At 39.2% G+C, this 16,446-nt stretch overlaps 1 protein-coding gene across 4 annotated transcripts in view; it reads left to right on the top strand.

Moving 5' to 3' along the window:
* The window catches only part of Sf3b1 (splicing factor 3b subunit 1), a 39,976-nt gene that overhangs the window by 2,696 nt on the left and 20,834 nt on the right, over nucleotides 1-16,446 (top strand). The window contains exons 2-7 of one of the 4 annotated variants that reach the window (XR_003711208.1): nucleotides 6,821-6,987; nucleotides 9,438-9,542; nucleotides 9,817-9,931; nucleotides 11,380-11,435; nucleotides 11,742-11,821; nucleotides 13,168-13,194. Coding sequence is in view for 2 of the 4 variants with exons in the window: in XM_028765572.1 (XP_028621405.1) it covers nucleotides 6,821-6,987; nucleotides 9,438-9,542; nucleotides 9,817-9,931; nucleotides 11,742-11,821; nucleotides 13,168-13,338 (638 nt within the window). In the remaining 2 variants the exon portion in view is untranslated. Of the gene's footprint in view, nucleotides 1-6,820; nucleotides 6,988-9,437; nucleotides 9,543-9,816; nucleotides 11,436-11,741; nucleotides 11,822-13,167; nucleotides 13,339-16,446 lie in introns of those variants that run through there. The other 3 variants (XR_003711207.1, XM_028765572.1, XM_028765573.1) reach the window with 3 other exon arrangements.

Below are 16,446 nucleotides of genomic sequence, written 5' to 3'. Positions count from 1 at the left end.
CTTTCTTTCTTTCTTTCTTTCTTTCTTTCTTTCTTTCTTTCTGTTTTTTCATTGTAGAAGCCCAGCTAAACATGTTGGCATAAATTGCTATTTTATTTAGGATTATTTTATTATTGAATTAATAAAAAGTATTGTACAAGTGCTATATGTTACTATTAGGTCTAAGTCAGAAATGCTAACCCTTTGCCCACCCCTGAGATAGGGTTTCTCTATGTAGATCTAGCTGACCTGGAACTCTGTAGACCAGGCTGGCCTTGAACTCAGATTCATCTGTCTGTTTCCTAAGTGCTGGGATTAAAGGCTGGGATTGTATCATCACTGCACACTTTGTGATAACTTTAGTAGAACTGTATGCAGCATTTTCACGGCCTTTTGCTCCCTTATGATATTTTCCTGGAGAATATAGTATTTTACAATTGTTGTTTAAGTCATTTCTGTAACATGGAGCAAAATTACTTTTCCTGAGGGGTGTGCCCCTAAGTGTAAATTTTTATTGTCTTGGAATTTTTTTTGTTGGTATGTTTGTTTGTTTTGAGACAGTTTCTCTCTGTAGCTGTGTCTGTCCTGAACTTTGCTCTGTATATCAGACTGGCCTCAAACTTTTTGTTTTTTTTGCGACACAGTCTCTCTATGTAGTTTCCACCAGAAACTCTAGGTAGACTATGCTGGCCTCAGATCGACTTGTCTCTGCCTCCTAAGAGCTAGGATCAGAGTTGTGCACCACCATGCCTGTCTAAACTAGAGTTTTTGAAAATTGTTTATATTTGCTTTATGCAAAAATCAAGAGGACTACTTGGAAGAATCTGTTTCCACCTTCTATGATGTAGGTTCTAGGATTCTAACTCAGGTTGTCAGGTTTGGCAGGAAGTGAGTTCACACCCTTAATCAGAGTAATCTCATTAAAGCTTTCTCTACTGCTGGTGTACACAGAAATTATATATACCTTGATAGCTCCGGTATCTGGTCCATAATAGGTGTTCTAGTGTTAAATCAACATTTATTTGTTAGATTAGCATGTATTAGATTTATTTTACTACTTTTGGAGAAAGAATCTCTTGTAGTTCAGGTTGGCCTTGACTTCTGATTTTCTACCTCTTTAGTGCTAGGATTATAGGCATGTGACTACATATCCTGTGGTTTTATGGAAAAAGTTTCACAGAAATGGAATCATATTTATTTTTGTTTTATTTTTTCCCTTATATTTATTCATTGTGTTTTATGTATTTCTGCTTTTGTGTCCATGTGGAAGTCAGAACAACTTTCTGGAGTTGGATTCAGGTTTTCAGGCTTGCTGCAAATGCCTTTAGCTGCTGAGCCATCTTGCTGGAGTTCAGTTTTATTTTCTCTTTGAAATGGGGTGCCTCCCCCCTCCCTCCCTCCCTTCCTCCCTCCCTTCCTTCCTTTTTTGGGACCCAGACCGGATTTCTCCATGTATCCCTTACATTCTGTAACTTGATCTGTAGACCAGGCTGGCCTCAGACTCACAGAGATCCATCTGCCTCTGCTTCCCAAGTGCTGGGATTAAAGGCGTGGACCACTACATCCTCACTTTGTCTTACTTAAGCTAGCCTCACACTTGGAGGAATCCTTTGCCTCTTGGACACTGGGATTTTTGGCATGTACCACTATGTCTCCCAGATCTCAAAGTTTGGGATCAATCCCCAGGATTTTGTAGTTTATATTACAGAGCGTTTGCCATTGAACTACCCTCCCACTCTGAAAAGGAGTATTTTAAAACCCAGTTTTGGTACATCAGTTTGGTCAGACAGATAAGAAATAGCCTATTCTTGTTTGAGAGGAAAAGTTGATTTAGCATTAAAGTTGGAAGGCTTTAGATACTGCAAGATGTGATTTTTGGCTTCCCAGTGAGTATAAAGTATGATCGATCTTCCTTCCTTTCCACAAGTAACAAGTTAATATTTATGTGTGTGTCATGCATATATGCATTTGCGTAGTATATGTATGTGTATAGGTATTCCCACCTGTGTACACATTGTGTGAACATGGAAGCCAAAGGAGGCAGGCAGTTGGGTTTATTCCCTTGAGGCAGGGTATTTTACTGAACCTGGAGCTATACTGGTGGCCAGGAAGCCTGTTTTCCTTCTCTGCACTGGAGTTACAGATGTGCATGACTATGCCAGCCAGTTTAACATGGCATTTGGAGATTTGAAGTTGGGTTCTATGCAAGCATTCTTACTGGTTGAGTCATCTCTCCACTCCAGATTATTTTTGTGTTTTAAGAAAGTTATTGGATAATTTCATTGGAGGCAGTCATTAGGTTATTGGAGTAATTGAGATTGGTCTTGGAACTTCCTGGTGTAACTTACTTATCAATAATAGTTTTCTGGCCAGGCAGTGGTGGCGCACGCCTTTAATCCCAGCACTTGTGAGGCAGAGGCAGGTGGATTTCTGAGTTCGAGGCCAGTCTGATCTGCAGAGTGAGTTCCAGGACAGCCAGGGCTACACAGAGAAAACCCTATCTCAAAAAACAAAACAAAACAAAAAAAGTTTTCCGTACTATTCTTAAGCATTTTTTTGTTGTGTATTGTTTATTTTTAAAGAGACTACCTCTGTTTATACTTGAGTCATTGTTTATGATTGTGTCTTCCTTCTATGGGAATGTCCATCCCCCCCCCCCCCCCTTCTGGCCTTTTTCTGTTTTATTTGAAGGAGGTCTCATATTGGCCAGGTTGACTTCAAATCTGCTGATCTGCTGAGTTTGTCCTTGGATTCCTGATCCTCCTGCCTCCACCTCAGAAGTGCTGCCATGTTACCTATGTACTATCATGCCCCACCCTCAGCTTTCATGGTTCTGTTCTTAGGCTATTGATTCCCATTATTGAACCAAACTGAAGATTTTTGTTGCCAAATACCTTTTCAACATATTTCTCTCTTTGTGATAAGATGTGTTATCCAGGATAACCTTAAATTTTCTTGCCTCTTTTTTTTTTTTTTTGTGATGGGGGTCTCACTTTGTGGCCTTGGCTGGCCTGGATTTCATTATATAGACCAGGTTGTTAGAAATCTACCTGCCTCTTTTTGTCTTTTGAGTACTGGGAGTTAAAGTCATGGGCCACTAATATAATCATCTTGTCTAATCGATGAGGTTATAGGATGAACACAATACCTGATTTCTATGAGCAGAAGAACTGGAGGCTAAGTATGGTAGACCATATCTCTAATTCTAGTTCTCTGGAGGATTGCCAGTAATTGTTGACATTTTATTTATTTATTTATTTATTTATTTATTTATTTATTTTCTCTCCAGATTTTATTCCCCCCCTCCTACTCCCCTCTCTCCATGAGGATGTTCTTAGCCCCTACCCTGACCCCTCCTGACCTCTAAATTTTCTGAGGCCTTCAGTCTCTTGAGGGTTAGGTGCATCATCGCTGATTGAACACAGACCCGGCAGTCCTCTGCTGTATATGTGTTTTGGGGCCTCATATCAGCTGGTGTATGCTGCCTTTTTGGTGGTCCAGTGTTTGAGAGATTGAGTGCCAGTAATTTGAAGTCAGCTCAGATAATGTTGTAAAGCTTTGTTTCAAGAAATAAAAAAATGAGCCATATATGTTAGCACAAGGGACTCTGAGTTCCTGTGTCTGTGCGATGGTTAGATGCCACCCTTTTTACAGGTGTGTCAGGCCATTCTGATTTGAGTGGTCATCATACTGTACTAATGATCTGTAGAAGAAGGATCGAAGGCTGTTGGGTGATGGTTTTTACTTTTTTTTGCTTTTGTGTTTATGTTTTGAGCTAGATCTCACTTATAGCCCTTGGCTCACCTGAAATTTACTATAGAGACAGGGTAGCCTCAACTTACGTGAAATCTTCCTGCCCTGACCTAATGAATACAGGGGTTTCAAGCATGAACCACCACACTTGATTAAAGTTTGGGTTTTTTTTTGTCGCTGTTTGGTTTGGTTTTCTAGGGGGAGGTTTTCTTGTTGATTTGAGACAGAGTCTCTGTGTAGCCTTGACTGTCCTTGAACTCTTGTTTGGCCTGCCTTTGCCTCTTGAGTGCTGGAATCAAATATGAGACTCAAGTTTTAAGGGTTCACAAAACATGCCACTTTCATCAGGACTCTGGAAAAACAATGAGTAAATGAGGTCGACCAAACAGCCTCTTGGCTTTTGTGTCCCTCTTCTCATGGGCTGGAATTAAAGGCATGTAGTACCATTCTTGGTACATACATGTGCACACACACACACTTTACACAGAATTAAAAGAGATAATAGCAAAAAAGAAACAAGGAAAATATAGTTTAAAGTAGGATAATTCTAACTGCTTGTTTGCTGTAACAGTTTTGAGGGATACAAAGAGGGATACAAATTGGTAGGGGATAATTGTGTTTGTGAAGATAATATTACAGCAACGCATGCTAAGAATTTTGAGATGTAAAACAAAAATGCGAGATAACAAACTCATTACCTCTTATTTTTTATTTTCTTTTTAAAAGCTTTATTCAGGGGGAGGGGGGATAGGATAAGAGATTTTGGGGATGGGGGGGTGGAGAAACCAGGAAAGGGGATAACATTTGAAATGTAATAAAGAAAATACCCAATTGAAAAAAGATATTTATTTTTATATGCATGGGTGTTTTGTCTGTTTGTATGTTTGTGTTACCACATTCATGCTGTGCCCCTGGAGGCCAGAAAATTGTTTCAGAACTGGTGTTACAAATGGTTGTAAGCTGGCATGTGGGTGTTGGGAACCAGACATGGGTCCTCAGGAAGGACAACCAGTGCTTTTAAACACTGAGCCATCTCCAGCCCCTCATTGCTTCTTTTTTAATACCTTGGGCTTGGCTGTTTCTTTCTTACTGGGGAAGGAGCCCAGCTATTCTTTGGACTACATAAACTTGTTAAATTTTCTTAAACCATCTACCTTTGAGAATACAATGTTTTTCTTAGCTGGGGCTCAGTGGGGTTGGGCAATTAATATAATAATTTGTACCTGGCATTTGATCCCTGTAACTAGTGAAGGAGAGTCTGTCCATAGGTGACCTACCCCATAAACTCTTAAAAGTCTCTTAAAACTCTTAGGTGCTGTTAAAATTGTGATGTAGCCAAAGATGTCTTTGAATTCTTGTCTCTTCTTCTGGGTTTCTCAGGTTACAAAGTGGGAGATATTACACTTTTTGTACAGTGCAAAACATTTGTTCATGCTAGGCAAGCACCCTAGGAACTGAGCAACACCTCCAACTCAATTAGTGTGTATTGAAAAGAAAACTAAAGAGTGCTGGGCATGTTAACTCATAGAAGTAGTCTTAAGGATTAGGAATTTGGTCCCTAGAACTCATGTAAAAAGCTAGATGTTTAAAAAGTAAAACGTTGGCTGTGTGAAAGTGGGTGTGTAATATCAGTACTCTACTGCAGGAGGGAAGATAAAGACAGAATTGGGTGGGAACTTTTGGGCCAGCTAACCGGGAGTCCGCTGTACAGTTGATAAATAAGACTTAGCAAGTAGAAAGAAATGGCTCACATCAGGTGCTTTACTGGCTGGTTCGTTTCACTGGCCCCAGCCTAAAGCTGTTTCATACTTGGTTTTAGCTAAAGAGCAGAGAAGTGATCTATGCTGTTAATTTTTACCTCTTTGGTAGTGGGTTTTATTTTGTGCTGTAACATAATACATGAGACTGGGTATCAGATTGAAGACCTTAATACAATGCTGAGCAACTGACTTACCACTGAATTATGTCTCTCGATCAGTTCTGGTAGTGGCAAGTTTAAATAATTGTGAGTATAGCTCTGGTTCTTAATTAACATCAACAGTTTTCATTTTTCTGGCTGCCAGGGATGGCTCAGCAAGTCATTTGTCAACACAGGTTTAGTGATCTCAGTTTGATCCCTCGAACCATGCAAAAAGGTAGAAGAGAACTGAGTTTTCAAAGTATCTGACCTTGCTAGTATTTGTGCATGCTAGTAATAAATACATATATATTTTTAAAGGATTTATTTCTTTTATGTATGTGAGTACTGTAGGCACACCCGAAGAGTGCATCAGATCCCATTACAGATGGTTATGAGCTACCATGTGGTTGCCAAGAATTGAACTCAGGACCCCTGGAAGTCTTAACCACTGAGCCGTCTCTCCAAGCCCCCACAAATACGTATTTTAAACTAGCGCCGGGCAGTGGTGGCACATGCCTTTGATCCCAGCACTTGGGAGGCAGAGACAGGCGGATTTCTGAGTTCGAGGCCAGCCTGGTCTACAGAGTGAGTTCCAGGATAGCCAGGGCTCCACAGAGAAACCCTGTCTTGAAAAACCAAAACCAACCAAACAAAAAAAACCACTTTATTTTTCAGTTGGGAAGGTTTAGAATTTTGAGATTGATTTTGATAGCCCATCCTAATGGTTAGGGTAAATTGTTGAGGAGATAGTAAATCAGATCTTTGGGTTCCTTTCATCTGTTGAGGTAAGGAGATGTAATGTATGTGTAGATGTACTTAATACAGCTAGCTCTTTTTTTTTTTTTAAACCACATTTTTTTTTCTGTTTTTTTTTTTTTTTAAGATTTATTTATTTATTTTATGTATGTGAGTACACTGTAGCTGTCTTCAGACACACCAGAAGAGGGCATGGGATCCCATTACAGATGGTTGTGAGCCACCATGTGGTTGCTGGGAATTGAACTCAGGACCTCTGGAAGAGCAGTCAGTGCTCTTAATCGCTGAGCCATCTCTCCAGCCCCATAGCTAGCTCTTTTAACCTCTTACAAATATTTTCTGTATTTCAGGATATTTTGAAAAGGCCTAGTAAGGATCGAATAATTATACTGAGAGCTCTTTAAAACATGAAATTGTTTTTCTTTCTTACAGATATCGAAGCACAGATTCGAGAAATTCAAGGCAAGAAGGCGGCTCTTGATGAAGCCCAAGGAGTGGGCCTTGATTCCACAGGTTATTATGACCAAGAAATTTATGGTGGAAGTGATAGCAGATTTGCAGGATATGTGACATCGATTGCTGCAACTGAACTTGAAGATGTAAGTTACAGATTATAGAACAGGCAAGGGTTTGGGTTTGTCTTGTTTTGTTTTTGAGAGAAAATAGAGGAATTTTCTGTTTGAGTTGCATGGTTAAAAGGAGAGAAACAATTTAATAACACACACACACACACATAGAGAGACAGTTATACACACACACACACACCCCTCATTGTGTAATCATAGCTAGCCTGGAACTGAATATGTAGACCCACACACATACTCATACGTGCCACATATGTGATCCTATATGTAGACCATACTGTCCTCAAACTCTGTCTGTCTTCCAACTGCTGAGACTAAAGGGTTGCTGCCATAATCCTCCCTGGTTTTTGATAGAATGTTTCACAGTCAGCCTGTTTTGTCTGCTAAATACTGAGGTCTTCACCACCCTCAGATACCTCCTAAAGTGCTTAGTTTTGAATTTTTTGTGGAAGACTTACCTGAATATTGTTCCATCATTTGTGATATAAATTCTTGTAACCCAATCCTGTCCAGAGTACCCTATGGAAAAAGTGACTGGACTGTAAATGATTTTTTGTGATTTGATTCCTGTTTTTGGATGAAGCTTCAGGTCTTGTTCATTCTAACAAATGCTGACTTGGCTAACCAGCCCTTTAAATTATGGATTTTTGTTGTTATTATTGTTCTTTTGAGACAGGATCTCCTTATAGGTCTGTCAGGGTGCTGGATTATAGGCTTGTGCCACTATACGGAACTTAAGTTTTTTTTTTTCTTTTTTTTTTTTTTTTTTCCGAGGCGGGGTTTCTTTGTGTAGCCCTGGCTGTCCTGGAACTCACTCTGTAGACCAGGCTGGCCTCGAACTCAGAAATCTGCCTGCCTCTGTCTCCTTAGTGCTGGGATCAAAGGCGTGCGCCACCACCGCCCGGCTTACTCATGATTTTCTTATGTAACTTCTACATAAGATGTGTTGTATCTAATTCAGTTTTTTAAAAAAATAAATATATAATTTTTATTATTTGGGAATTTATACTTGATTACAACGTTGTATCTTGATCTTATTCACCAACTACTCCTCCCCCTAACTCTTCCCAGATCTACCCTATGCCCTTCCAGCTCTGTCTCTTGAGTTTAGTTTGTGCTGCTAACGTACTCACGGGTGTGGAACATCTACTGACTGTGGTATGGCAGCCATACCCTTAAAACTTTCCCCCAGAGGTCATCAGTGTCCATAGCTCCTAAGCTAGGGGTTGGGATTCCTGAAGCCTGCCCCATGCTGCAGTGCTGATTGGTTTAGTCTTGTACAGGCAGCCACAGCTGTTGTGAGTTCTTGAGGGCAGCAGTCTTCTCATCTCCTGTCCAAAAGACACTGTTACCCTATCCTTTCCAGTCTGCTTCTTAGAATCTTTCTTCCCTCGCTTCTGGACAGTTTCTGAATGGAGAGATGGTCCATTTTGGCTGAAGAAAATAGTACATCAAAGTTTTTTATGTAAATTCTACATAGCTTTTCTTCTGACTATCTCAAATGTTCAAATTTGGCAGTATAGTTATTTAATTGGTTTTGCGTGATTACTTTTTGATAGTTTATACTGATTCTGAAGATATTTTTTTAAAAGATTTATTTTATGTATGTGAGTTCATAGTTGCTCTCTTCAGACACACCAGAAGAGGGCATCAGATCCCATTACAGATGGTTGTGAGCTACCATGTGGTTGCTAGGAGTTGAACTCAAGACCTCTAGAAGAGTCAGTGCTCTTAACCACTGAGCTATCTTATCTCTCCAGCCCCCATGAAATTTTTTTTTGTTCTTGTTTGATATTTTATTTAGAAATAGGATCTTACTATATAACCTTGGGTGGCTTCCAGTTTACTATGTAGACCAGGCTGTCCTTAAATTCATAGAGATCTAACTGCTTCTGCCTCACATGCACTGGGATTCAAGGTGTATGGCCCTCAATCATACCCAGCCTGGTTATTTTTATAAAATTCAAGTCATACCTTGGTCACTGGCTCTTTTCCACATGATAGAAATGTGTTTATATGATTTTCCCAAAGGTGAAATATACTTCCTACATATACTCATTCTCTCTCTGTCTCTCTCTCTGTCTCTCTCTTGTATGTGCATGTGTTTTGAGACAGAGTCTTGATAGTCTAGTTCATATTGACCTTACACTTAGAATCTTCCTGTCTCTGCCTTAACTAAGTCCTAGGATTAGGAATTCTGTGTTGGCACAGCTGGACTTGGCCGTAGCACTTGGTTTTCTTACCTAGTAGTGAAAGACAGTGATGGTTGTATGTTCTAGAAAATTTTAAAGTAGAATGTATGAGTGTATAATGCTGTGTAAACATGTTGTTAGGGAAGTCAATTGTTGACTTGTTTCTGTGGTTAAATAAAATTGAAGAGTTCCAAATGAACCCATGGTAGTTGCCAAATTACAAATTTTGTCATGTTGATTTTTATGTTGTGACCTTTGGGTGTTTGATTGCAGGATGACGATGACTACTCATCATCCACAAGCTTGCTTGGTCAGAAGAAGCCTGGATATCATGCCCCCGTGGCATTGCTTAATGATATACCACAGTCAACAGAACAGGTGACGCTTCACGGTTGATTCAGCTTACAAAAGGGGAATGAGTTCCCGTGGGAGCACAGGAATTTTAGCAGTCAGTTCTCAGAAAGGAGAGCTGACGTGGGGGAGTCAGAAATAATTGTTCTGTAAAGGCAGTCATTACATGAAACCTCGACTTTTGGAAACTGATCAGCCATACACACTTTTTTCTTGAATAATGGTTTATTAATCTGATGTGTGTGGTGGGGAGGGGTTATTTAATAGAGTGGGTATTAAATGAGACGTTCCTTTTTTTCAGTATGACCCATTTGCTGAGCATCGTCCTCCAAAGATTGCAGACCGGGAAGATGAATACAAAAAGCATAGGCGGACCATGATAATTTCTCCAGAGCGTCTTGATCCTTTTGCAGATGGTAATTCTTTCCCACTTTTCTATAAGTATTCAGAAATTTATTTTAATTAAGTTGTCTTTAGCCCTTTGATTTTTTTTGGCATGCTTATGAATTTGCTTTTCGTTTTTAAAGACCCCCTTATAGATTTGTATAGATTTGGTTGAAGTCACAGATGCCATATTCTTCATCTTTATAATGCAAGTTTTCTTTCCAGGTAGAAGGACAAGAAAATAATGAGCCAATGCCATAGAAACGCAAAGGGTTAAAGGTTTTTCTTTTACTTTTGTTTTGGGTACTCTTGGTATACTTTGAACAAATGTGTTTTTCTGCTCAAAATACTTTCAAATTATTGCAAAGTTTTCATTCCAAATTCTAGAGTTTTGGATTGTTACTTTTGAGAAACTGGTTCTCACACTAGTTCCCCCTTACTGTTATAGCTTAGTAAATGCACCTACTTTGCTCTATTCAACTTTATATGGTTAAAACAAAGTTATATACAAAGACTTTGGTGTTTAGTAGTTGGAGTCTGTTTTGGTAATTGTAGTGTGCAAGGGGCATAGTGAGCCTGATGGAAGATTTCCTCAGGTGAGTGAGTCCCACCATCAAAACTAAGTGCCTGTTTTTAAAAATAGATTCTGCTGCAGGTTTACAAATTAGACTTTCAGCCTGCATGAATTAATAGGGATATTCTTTGCTTTACTTGCATAATTGTAATTGATTTAAACATGTATGCCAGAATTCACAGGCCCATACTAACTGTCCTTAATTTCTTTCCTACAGCAGTACTGCTATATGCCAGTCCTGTCTGCATTCTTAAGGGTGCAGTTCAACACATCCTCTCTAGATTATGGTGAAAAAGTATTCCAAAGGAAGTCTTATCAGAGCTAGTGTCAGAAAGAATGACACTACCAATTGGGCATGATCGTCAGCATAGGAGATGTCTTAGAATTTTATTATTTTGTCCTAAATTTTAATGCTATACTACTTGTATAGCTGTTATCACTTTTCTAAAGCATAGTGTGCCTTTGTGGTTCTTGTTATATACTGTTTGGGCTTCTTTAAGATATTTTGCAGTTTGAAAAGCAAATACTGAAATTTTAACCAAGAGACTAACACATCTCTTTGTACACCACTTTTCTTTTGTGTGCATAGTAGTAACTGGTAGAATGATATTTAAGTTATATGTTTCCAGTTGTAATTGTACTTTCTAAGAAATAGAATTATATATTGGGTCAAGGAAAAAACTTTAAAAAGCATGAAGCCCTTTTTAGTAATGTGACATGAGAATATGATTGTAGGTATATTTTTTTATAATCAGATTTTCTAAGTTACAACTGTTTAGATCACTGTATGAAGAACTTAAGTTAGTCAGTTACTGTAGTCAGGATTTTAACAGCTTGCAACAGGTAATGTTTTGAATATAAATATCTTTCCAAAGTGTTACTAATGGTAAAGAGATAATTTTCTAGGCTTCTATTCTGCTGCTTGAAGTCAGAACTGCTGATGGAGACAAAGGCACGAAAGTGTACGTATTCCGGATTAGCAACCCAGGAACCCATCACTTCTGAAGACTAAACTGTGCTGTCATTTTGCTTTATATATGCATTAAAATAATTGTTTTAAACTGCTGTAGATATGTTTGTGTTCAAACAGGTTAAATTGATCAGCAAACTCAATAAAAAAGTAAGATGTATAATTATCAAAGTTTTCCATCAAAAAATAAATTAAATGATTATGGAATAACATAATATTAGAGCAGGGCAGAGAAATCATTTGAACCTAATACCCTTTATTTATTGTACACTTGTCCTGTTGCTGTTCTTTTCTGCAGGAGGGAAGACCCCTGATCCTAAAATGAATGCTAGAACCTACATGGATGTTATGCGAGAACAACATTTGACTAAGGAAGAGGTAGGAACTGCTTTCTCAGTGTAATGGTTGTGAAATACTGTACGAACATTGAGAGAATTCTATATTTATCTAGGTTGTGATGTTCATAGCAATAGTTTTTTGCTTTTGCTTCCCCCCCCTCCTCCCAGGATTTCTCCATGTAGCCCTGGCTGTGCTGGACCTCTTTCTAGAGACTAGGCTTGTCTTGAACTCAGAGATCCATTTGTCTCCAGTGCTAGGCTTAAAGCTGTGTGCTGTACTGCCTAGCTTATTTTTTTTTTCTTTTTAAATTATTTTTAAAAGGTGATCTCATTATGTAGCTCTGGCTGTCCTGGAACTCACTTTGTAGACCAGGCTGGCCTCGAACTCAGAGATCCACCAGCATCTGCCTCCCAAGTGCTGGGATTAAAGGCGTGCACCAACACTGCCCGGCAGGATTTTACTTTTCTTTTTTTCTTTTTTTTTTTTTTAAATTTGAAAGTAGTTTTTTTTTTTTTTTAGATCTATTTATTTATTTTATATATGTGAGTACACTGTCACTGTCTTCAGACACACTAGAAGAGGGCATCAGACCCCATTGTAGATGGTTGTGAGCCACCATGTGGTTGCTGGGAATTGAACTCAGGACCTCTGGAAGAGCAGTCAGTGCTCTTAACCACTGAGCCATCTCTCCAGCCCAGGATTTTACTTTTCAATAAGATTTACTTCCCTAGCTTCAAACTGTAGGCTGTTAAATATTCTAGAGTTGTGTATGTACTGTTTAGGAAGAAAGACAGTGCTGCATAACTATAAATACATAATATTAAAGCAAAGGAGTGCTATCGCTAGGAACAGAATGTGTTTGTTTTATTTTTCTTGAAGACAGTTTCTTTATAGTCCTGACTGTCCTAGAATTTAGAGATCCGCCTGCCTCTGCCTCCCAGTGCTGGGATTAAAGGTGTGTACCGTTCACCTGGCTGTGAATGGCAAATAAATAGCAATAAATATTGCTATTTATAAAAATTTATTTATTTATAAAATAAATGGCAAATAAATGGCAAATAAATAGCAAAGTGTAAAGAATTTTTTTCCAGCCGGGCCGTGGTGGCGCATACCTTTAATCCCAGCACTTGGGAGGCAGAGGCAGGCAGATTTCTGAGTTTGAGGCCAGCCTGGTATGGAGAGTGAGTTCCAGGACAGCCAGGGCTACACAGAGAAACCGTGTCTCGAAACAAACAAACAAAAAAAAAAGAATTAGTTTCCTTTCTATTTTCTGGTGCTGAGGATTGACTAGGATCTCTATCATGCTTGGAAGGCATAAGCTACTTGAGTTTCTTCTATCTAATAAAATGATATGAAAGATAAATGCTCTTTCAAATGTTTTTCAGAGAGAAATTAGGCAACAACTAGCAGAAAAAGCTAAAGCTGGAGAACTAAAAGTCGTCAATGGAGCAGCAGCATCCCAGCCTCCCTCAAAACGAAAACGGCGCTGGGATCAAACCGCTGACCAAACTCCTGGTGCCACGCCCAAAAAGCTATCAAGTTGGGATCAGGCAGAGGTAATCTTTTATTTTTTTATTGTTATTTTCATATTTTTCTCTGTGTACGGTGTTCATATTTGGGTTTTTAAAACGAGTTACTATTGACTAGGTGGTTTAAGTGACAGAAGTTTATGTCCATATTTCTCAATAATGGAGGTTTGAAGTAGAGGATCAAAAGTGCTAGCAGGTAAATAAATAAAATATCCAGCAAAATAAATATTCAGTAAAATAAAAATAAAAAATAACATAAAAAAAAGTGCTAGCAGGTAAGTAAATAAAATATCCAGTAAAAAAAAAAAAAAGGAAAAAAAAAGTGCTAGTGGGGTTCCTGTCTAGGGAGAGCACTTTGTCACTGTTTTCTCATAACTTTTCTCTCAGTCTATGGTTTCGCCGGGTGGTGGTGGCGCATGCCTTTAATCCTAGCACTTGGGAGGGATAGGCAGGCAGATTTCTGAGTTCAAGAGCTCGAGGCTAGCCTGGTCTACAGTGTGAGTTCCAGGACAGCCAGGGCTACACAGAGAAACCCTGTCTCGAAAAACCAACCAACCAAAACAAAACAAAACAAAACAAAATCTTCTTTGGTTTCATCTAACCTTGAATATCCCTAGCCTCTAAAATCGGTCATACGGGCATATCAGGGTTTACAACCTCAGTACCTCAATAGGGCTTTGAGACATAGTTCATTTCATATGTTGAGGAATGAATGGAATGTTCTTTTTCAGTTTAATTTTGTTTTTTAATTTTATTTTCTTCTTGGAGGCATGTTTTGCTTTGTAGCCCTGGCCAGTCTGGAACTTGTTTTTATAGATCAGAGTGGCATCAAATTCAGACATTCATCTGCCTCTGTGCTGGGATTAAAGGTGTGTGCCAGGCCACCACTCAGGGTTACAATATTAATTTTAAACATGTAGTATGTTACATTGTAGAGATTGTGGAGTACAATATAGTAGTTTTCCTTGACCATAGTTGGTAATTGGGTAACACTACTTGGCTAGCTTATACACTGTTGAGATCTCTTTCTGTCTCTGTCTCTCTGCCTTCAAGACAGGGTTTCTCTGTATAGCCACTCTGTGGACCAGGCTGGCCTTGAATTCACAATGATACACCTGCTTCTGCCTCTACAGTGCTGGGATTAAAGGCCTGTACCAGCACCACCAGGCTTGGATCATCTCTTAAGAGATAAGGTTTCATTATTTATCCCTGGCTAGCCTGGAATTAGCTATCTATACCAGGCTGGCTTAAGATTCTCTTCTCTTGTTTTCTGAATGCTAAGATTAAAGTCTTGTGCCACCATGCCTAGTCCAGAGTTAAATTTTTAAAGCCACGATAAACTTATTCTACTCAAAGCTATATGTTTGTAACTAGCTAGAAGAGTTTATTTTACATTTACTTTTAGTTAGGTGTTTGACTGAATGTACACCACACGTGTGCAGCTACTCAGGAGAGAGTGTCAGATACATTGGAATTGGAGATAGAGGTTGTTGTGAGCCACGTCTGAGTGGTAGGAACTGAATTCAGGTTCTGTGCAAGAGCAGATAAATGGTCTTAACTGTTGAGCCTACTTGAGCTGAGTTTATGTATTTCTAGAAAAGTCATTAGGACTCAGACCTACCTTTCTTTTGCTCGTCTATGGAAATTAGAATGCATGGCAGGAAGATTCATATTCCCACCTTTACTTTGCATAGGAAGGGCAAATTAAGTTTGTGAATAATTCGTTTTCATTCATTACTAATCCAGAGGTTTTTGTTGTTATTGTTGTTGATTTTTGAGACGGGGTTTCCCTGTGTAGCCTTGTTTGTCCTGGAACTGGCTGTATAAACCAGGCTAGCCTTGAACTCAGAGACCCACCTACCTCTATCCAGAATCATTTTTTTCCCCATCATGAATAAAAATCTTTATTAGCTGAGCATGGCGAGGGTGTGGCAGGATTATGAGATACAAGCCAGTTTCTGGGCTAACTTGTCTCAGAAAAACTTACCCCACCTCCCCAAGCCCCTACCACTGCCAAGACCCCGGATATTCAGAGCTATTTTACATTCTTGGATAAATTACTCAAATCCACTTCTAATCTTTCTTCCCTCTGATCTTGCTGCCAAGCTTGATAGTCTGAGTTCCAAATATAGGATTCATGTGATAGAGAGAGACAATACACTCCCATGGGTTATCCTCTGATCTCCGTGCTTGCTCAGTGGCATGTGTGTACTCAAACACATGCATACAAATAAATAAATAATACCTTTTTTTCCTTTAAGATAGGGTTTTACTATGTAGCTCTGGGTTGCCTGAAACTCATTATGTAAACCAGATTGACTTTGAACTCTCAGAGTTTCACTTTTCTCTGGCTATAACATTTTTAAAAACATTTCTTATAATTCGTGTGAATTCCTTCTTCCCCAGAGGGTCTAGGGTTTTAGGGATCCAGTTTGGGATGCACTAATTTTAGAGCTGAAAGTCTTGCACTGGAGATATAGATAGATAAACTTACATGAATTTTCTAAACTCAGAATTCTTAGTATATTTCAAGATACCTTGTAACATCTGTGAGATTATTACAGTGCTTTTGGTTTTCAATGAACTTACTAAGTATACAGCATATGAGAGTAAAAGAAAGCTACACAGCTTCCATCCCAAGTGGTTCTTCTAACCGTATAGAAGTTTATTGAACTTTTTAGACTTTAGGTCTGGTTAATTTTGGCATGATTTTTTTTCTCAGTTTACATTTTTTAATAGTAATTTTAAAAAAAGAGAAGTCGAAGAACCATAGCAAATAATTGGAAATAAGTGCAGCAGATAAATAAAACTTGAATCTGGGTTTCACAGTATCAAGCATAGAGACAGCTGGAGTAGCCTGACTAAGAGAACAAACAAAGGTAATGTCGTCAGTCAAGGGTGTACCAATACCCAGCAGACTTCACCTGGGGGAAGTGAGGCTCAATTCTTCAGAATGAGGCAGCATTCTTCATTCTTCTTCCCCTGGAGGACCTGCCCCCCTCTCCCCCTTCCCTTCCCCTTCCCCCCTCCCTTTCCCTCCTTTCTCCTTCCCCTCCCCCTCCCCTCCCCCTCCCCTTTCCCTCTCCTCTCCTCCCCTCCCTTCCCTTCTCCGCACCCCCCCCCCCCCGCCCCCCT

This window comes from Grammomys surdaster, unplaced genomic scaffold, assembly GCF_004785775.1.
Source record: "Grammomys surdaster isolate TR1022 unplaced genomic scaffold, NIH_TR_1.0 165, whole genome shotgun sequence".
Classification (NCBI taxonomy): Eukaryota; Metazoa; Chordata; class Mammalia; order Rodentia; family Muridae; genus Grammomys; species Grammomys surdaster.
Note: the sequence above shows the minus strand (reverse complement) of the source record. Positions and strands in the feature narration are given on the sequence as shown.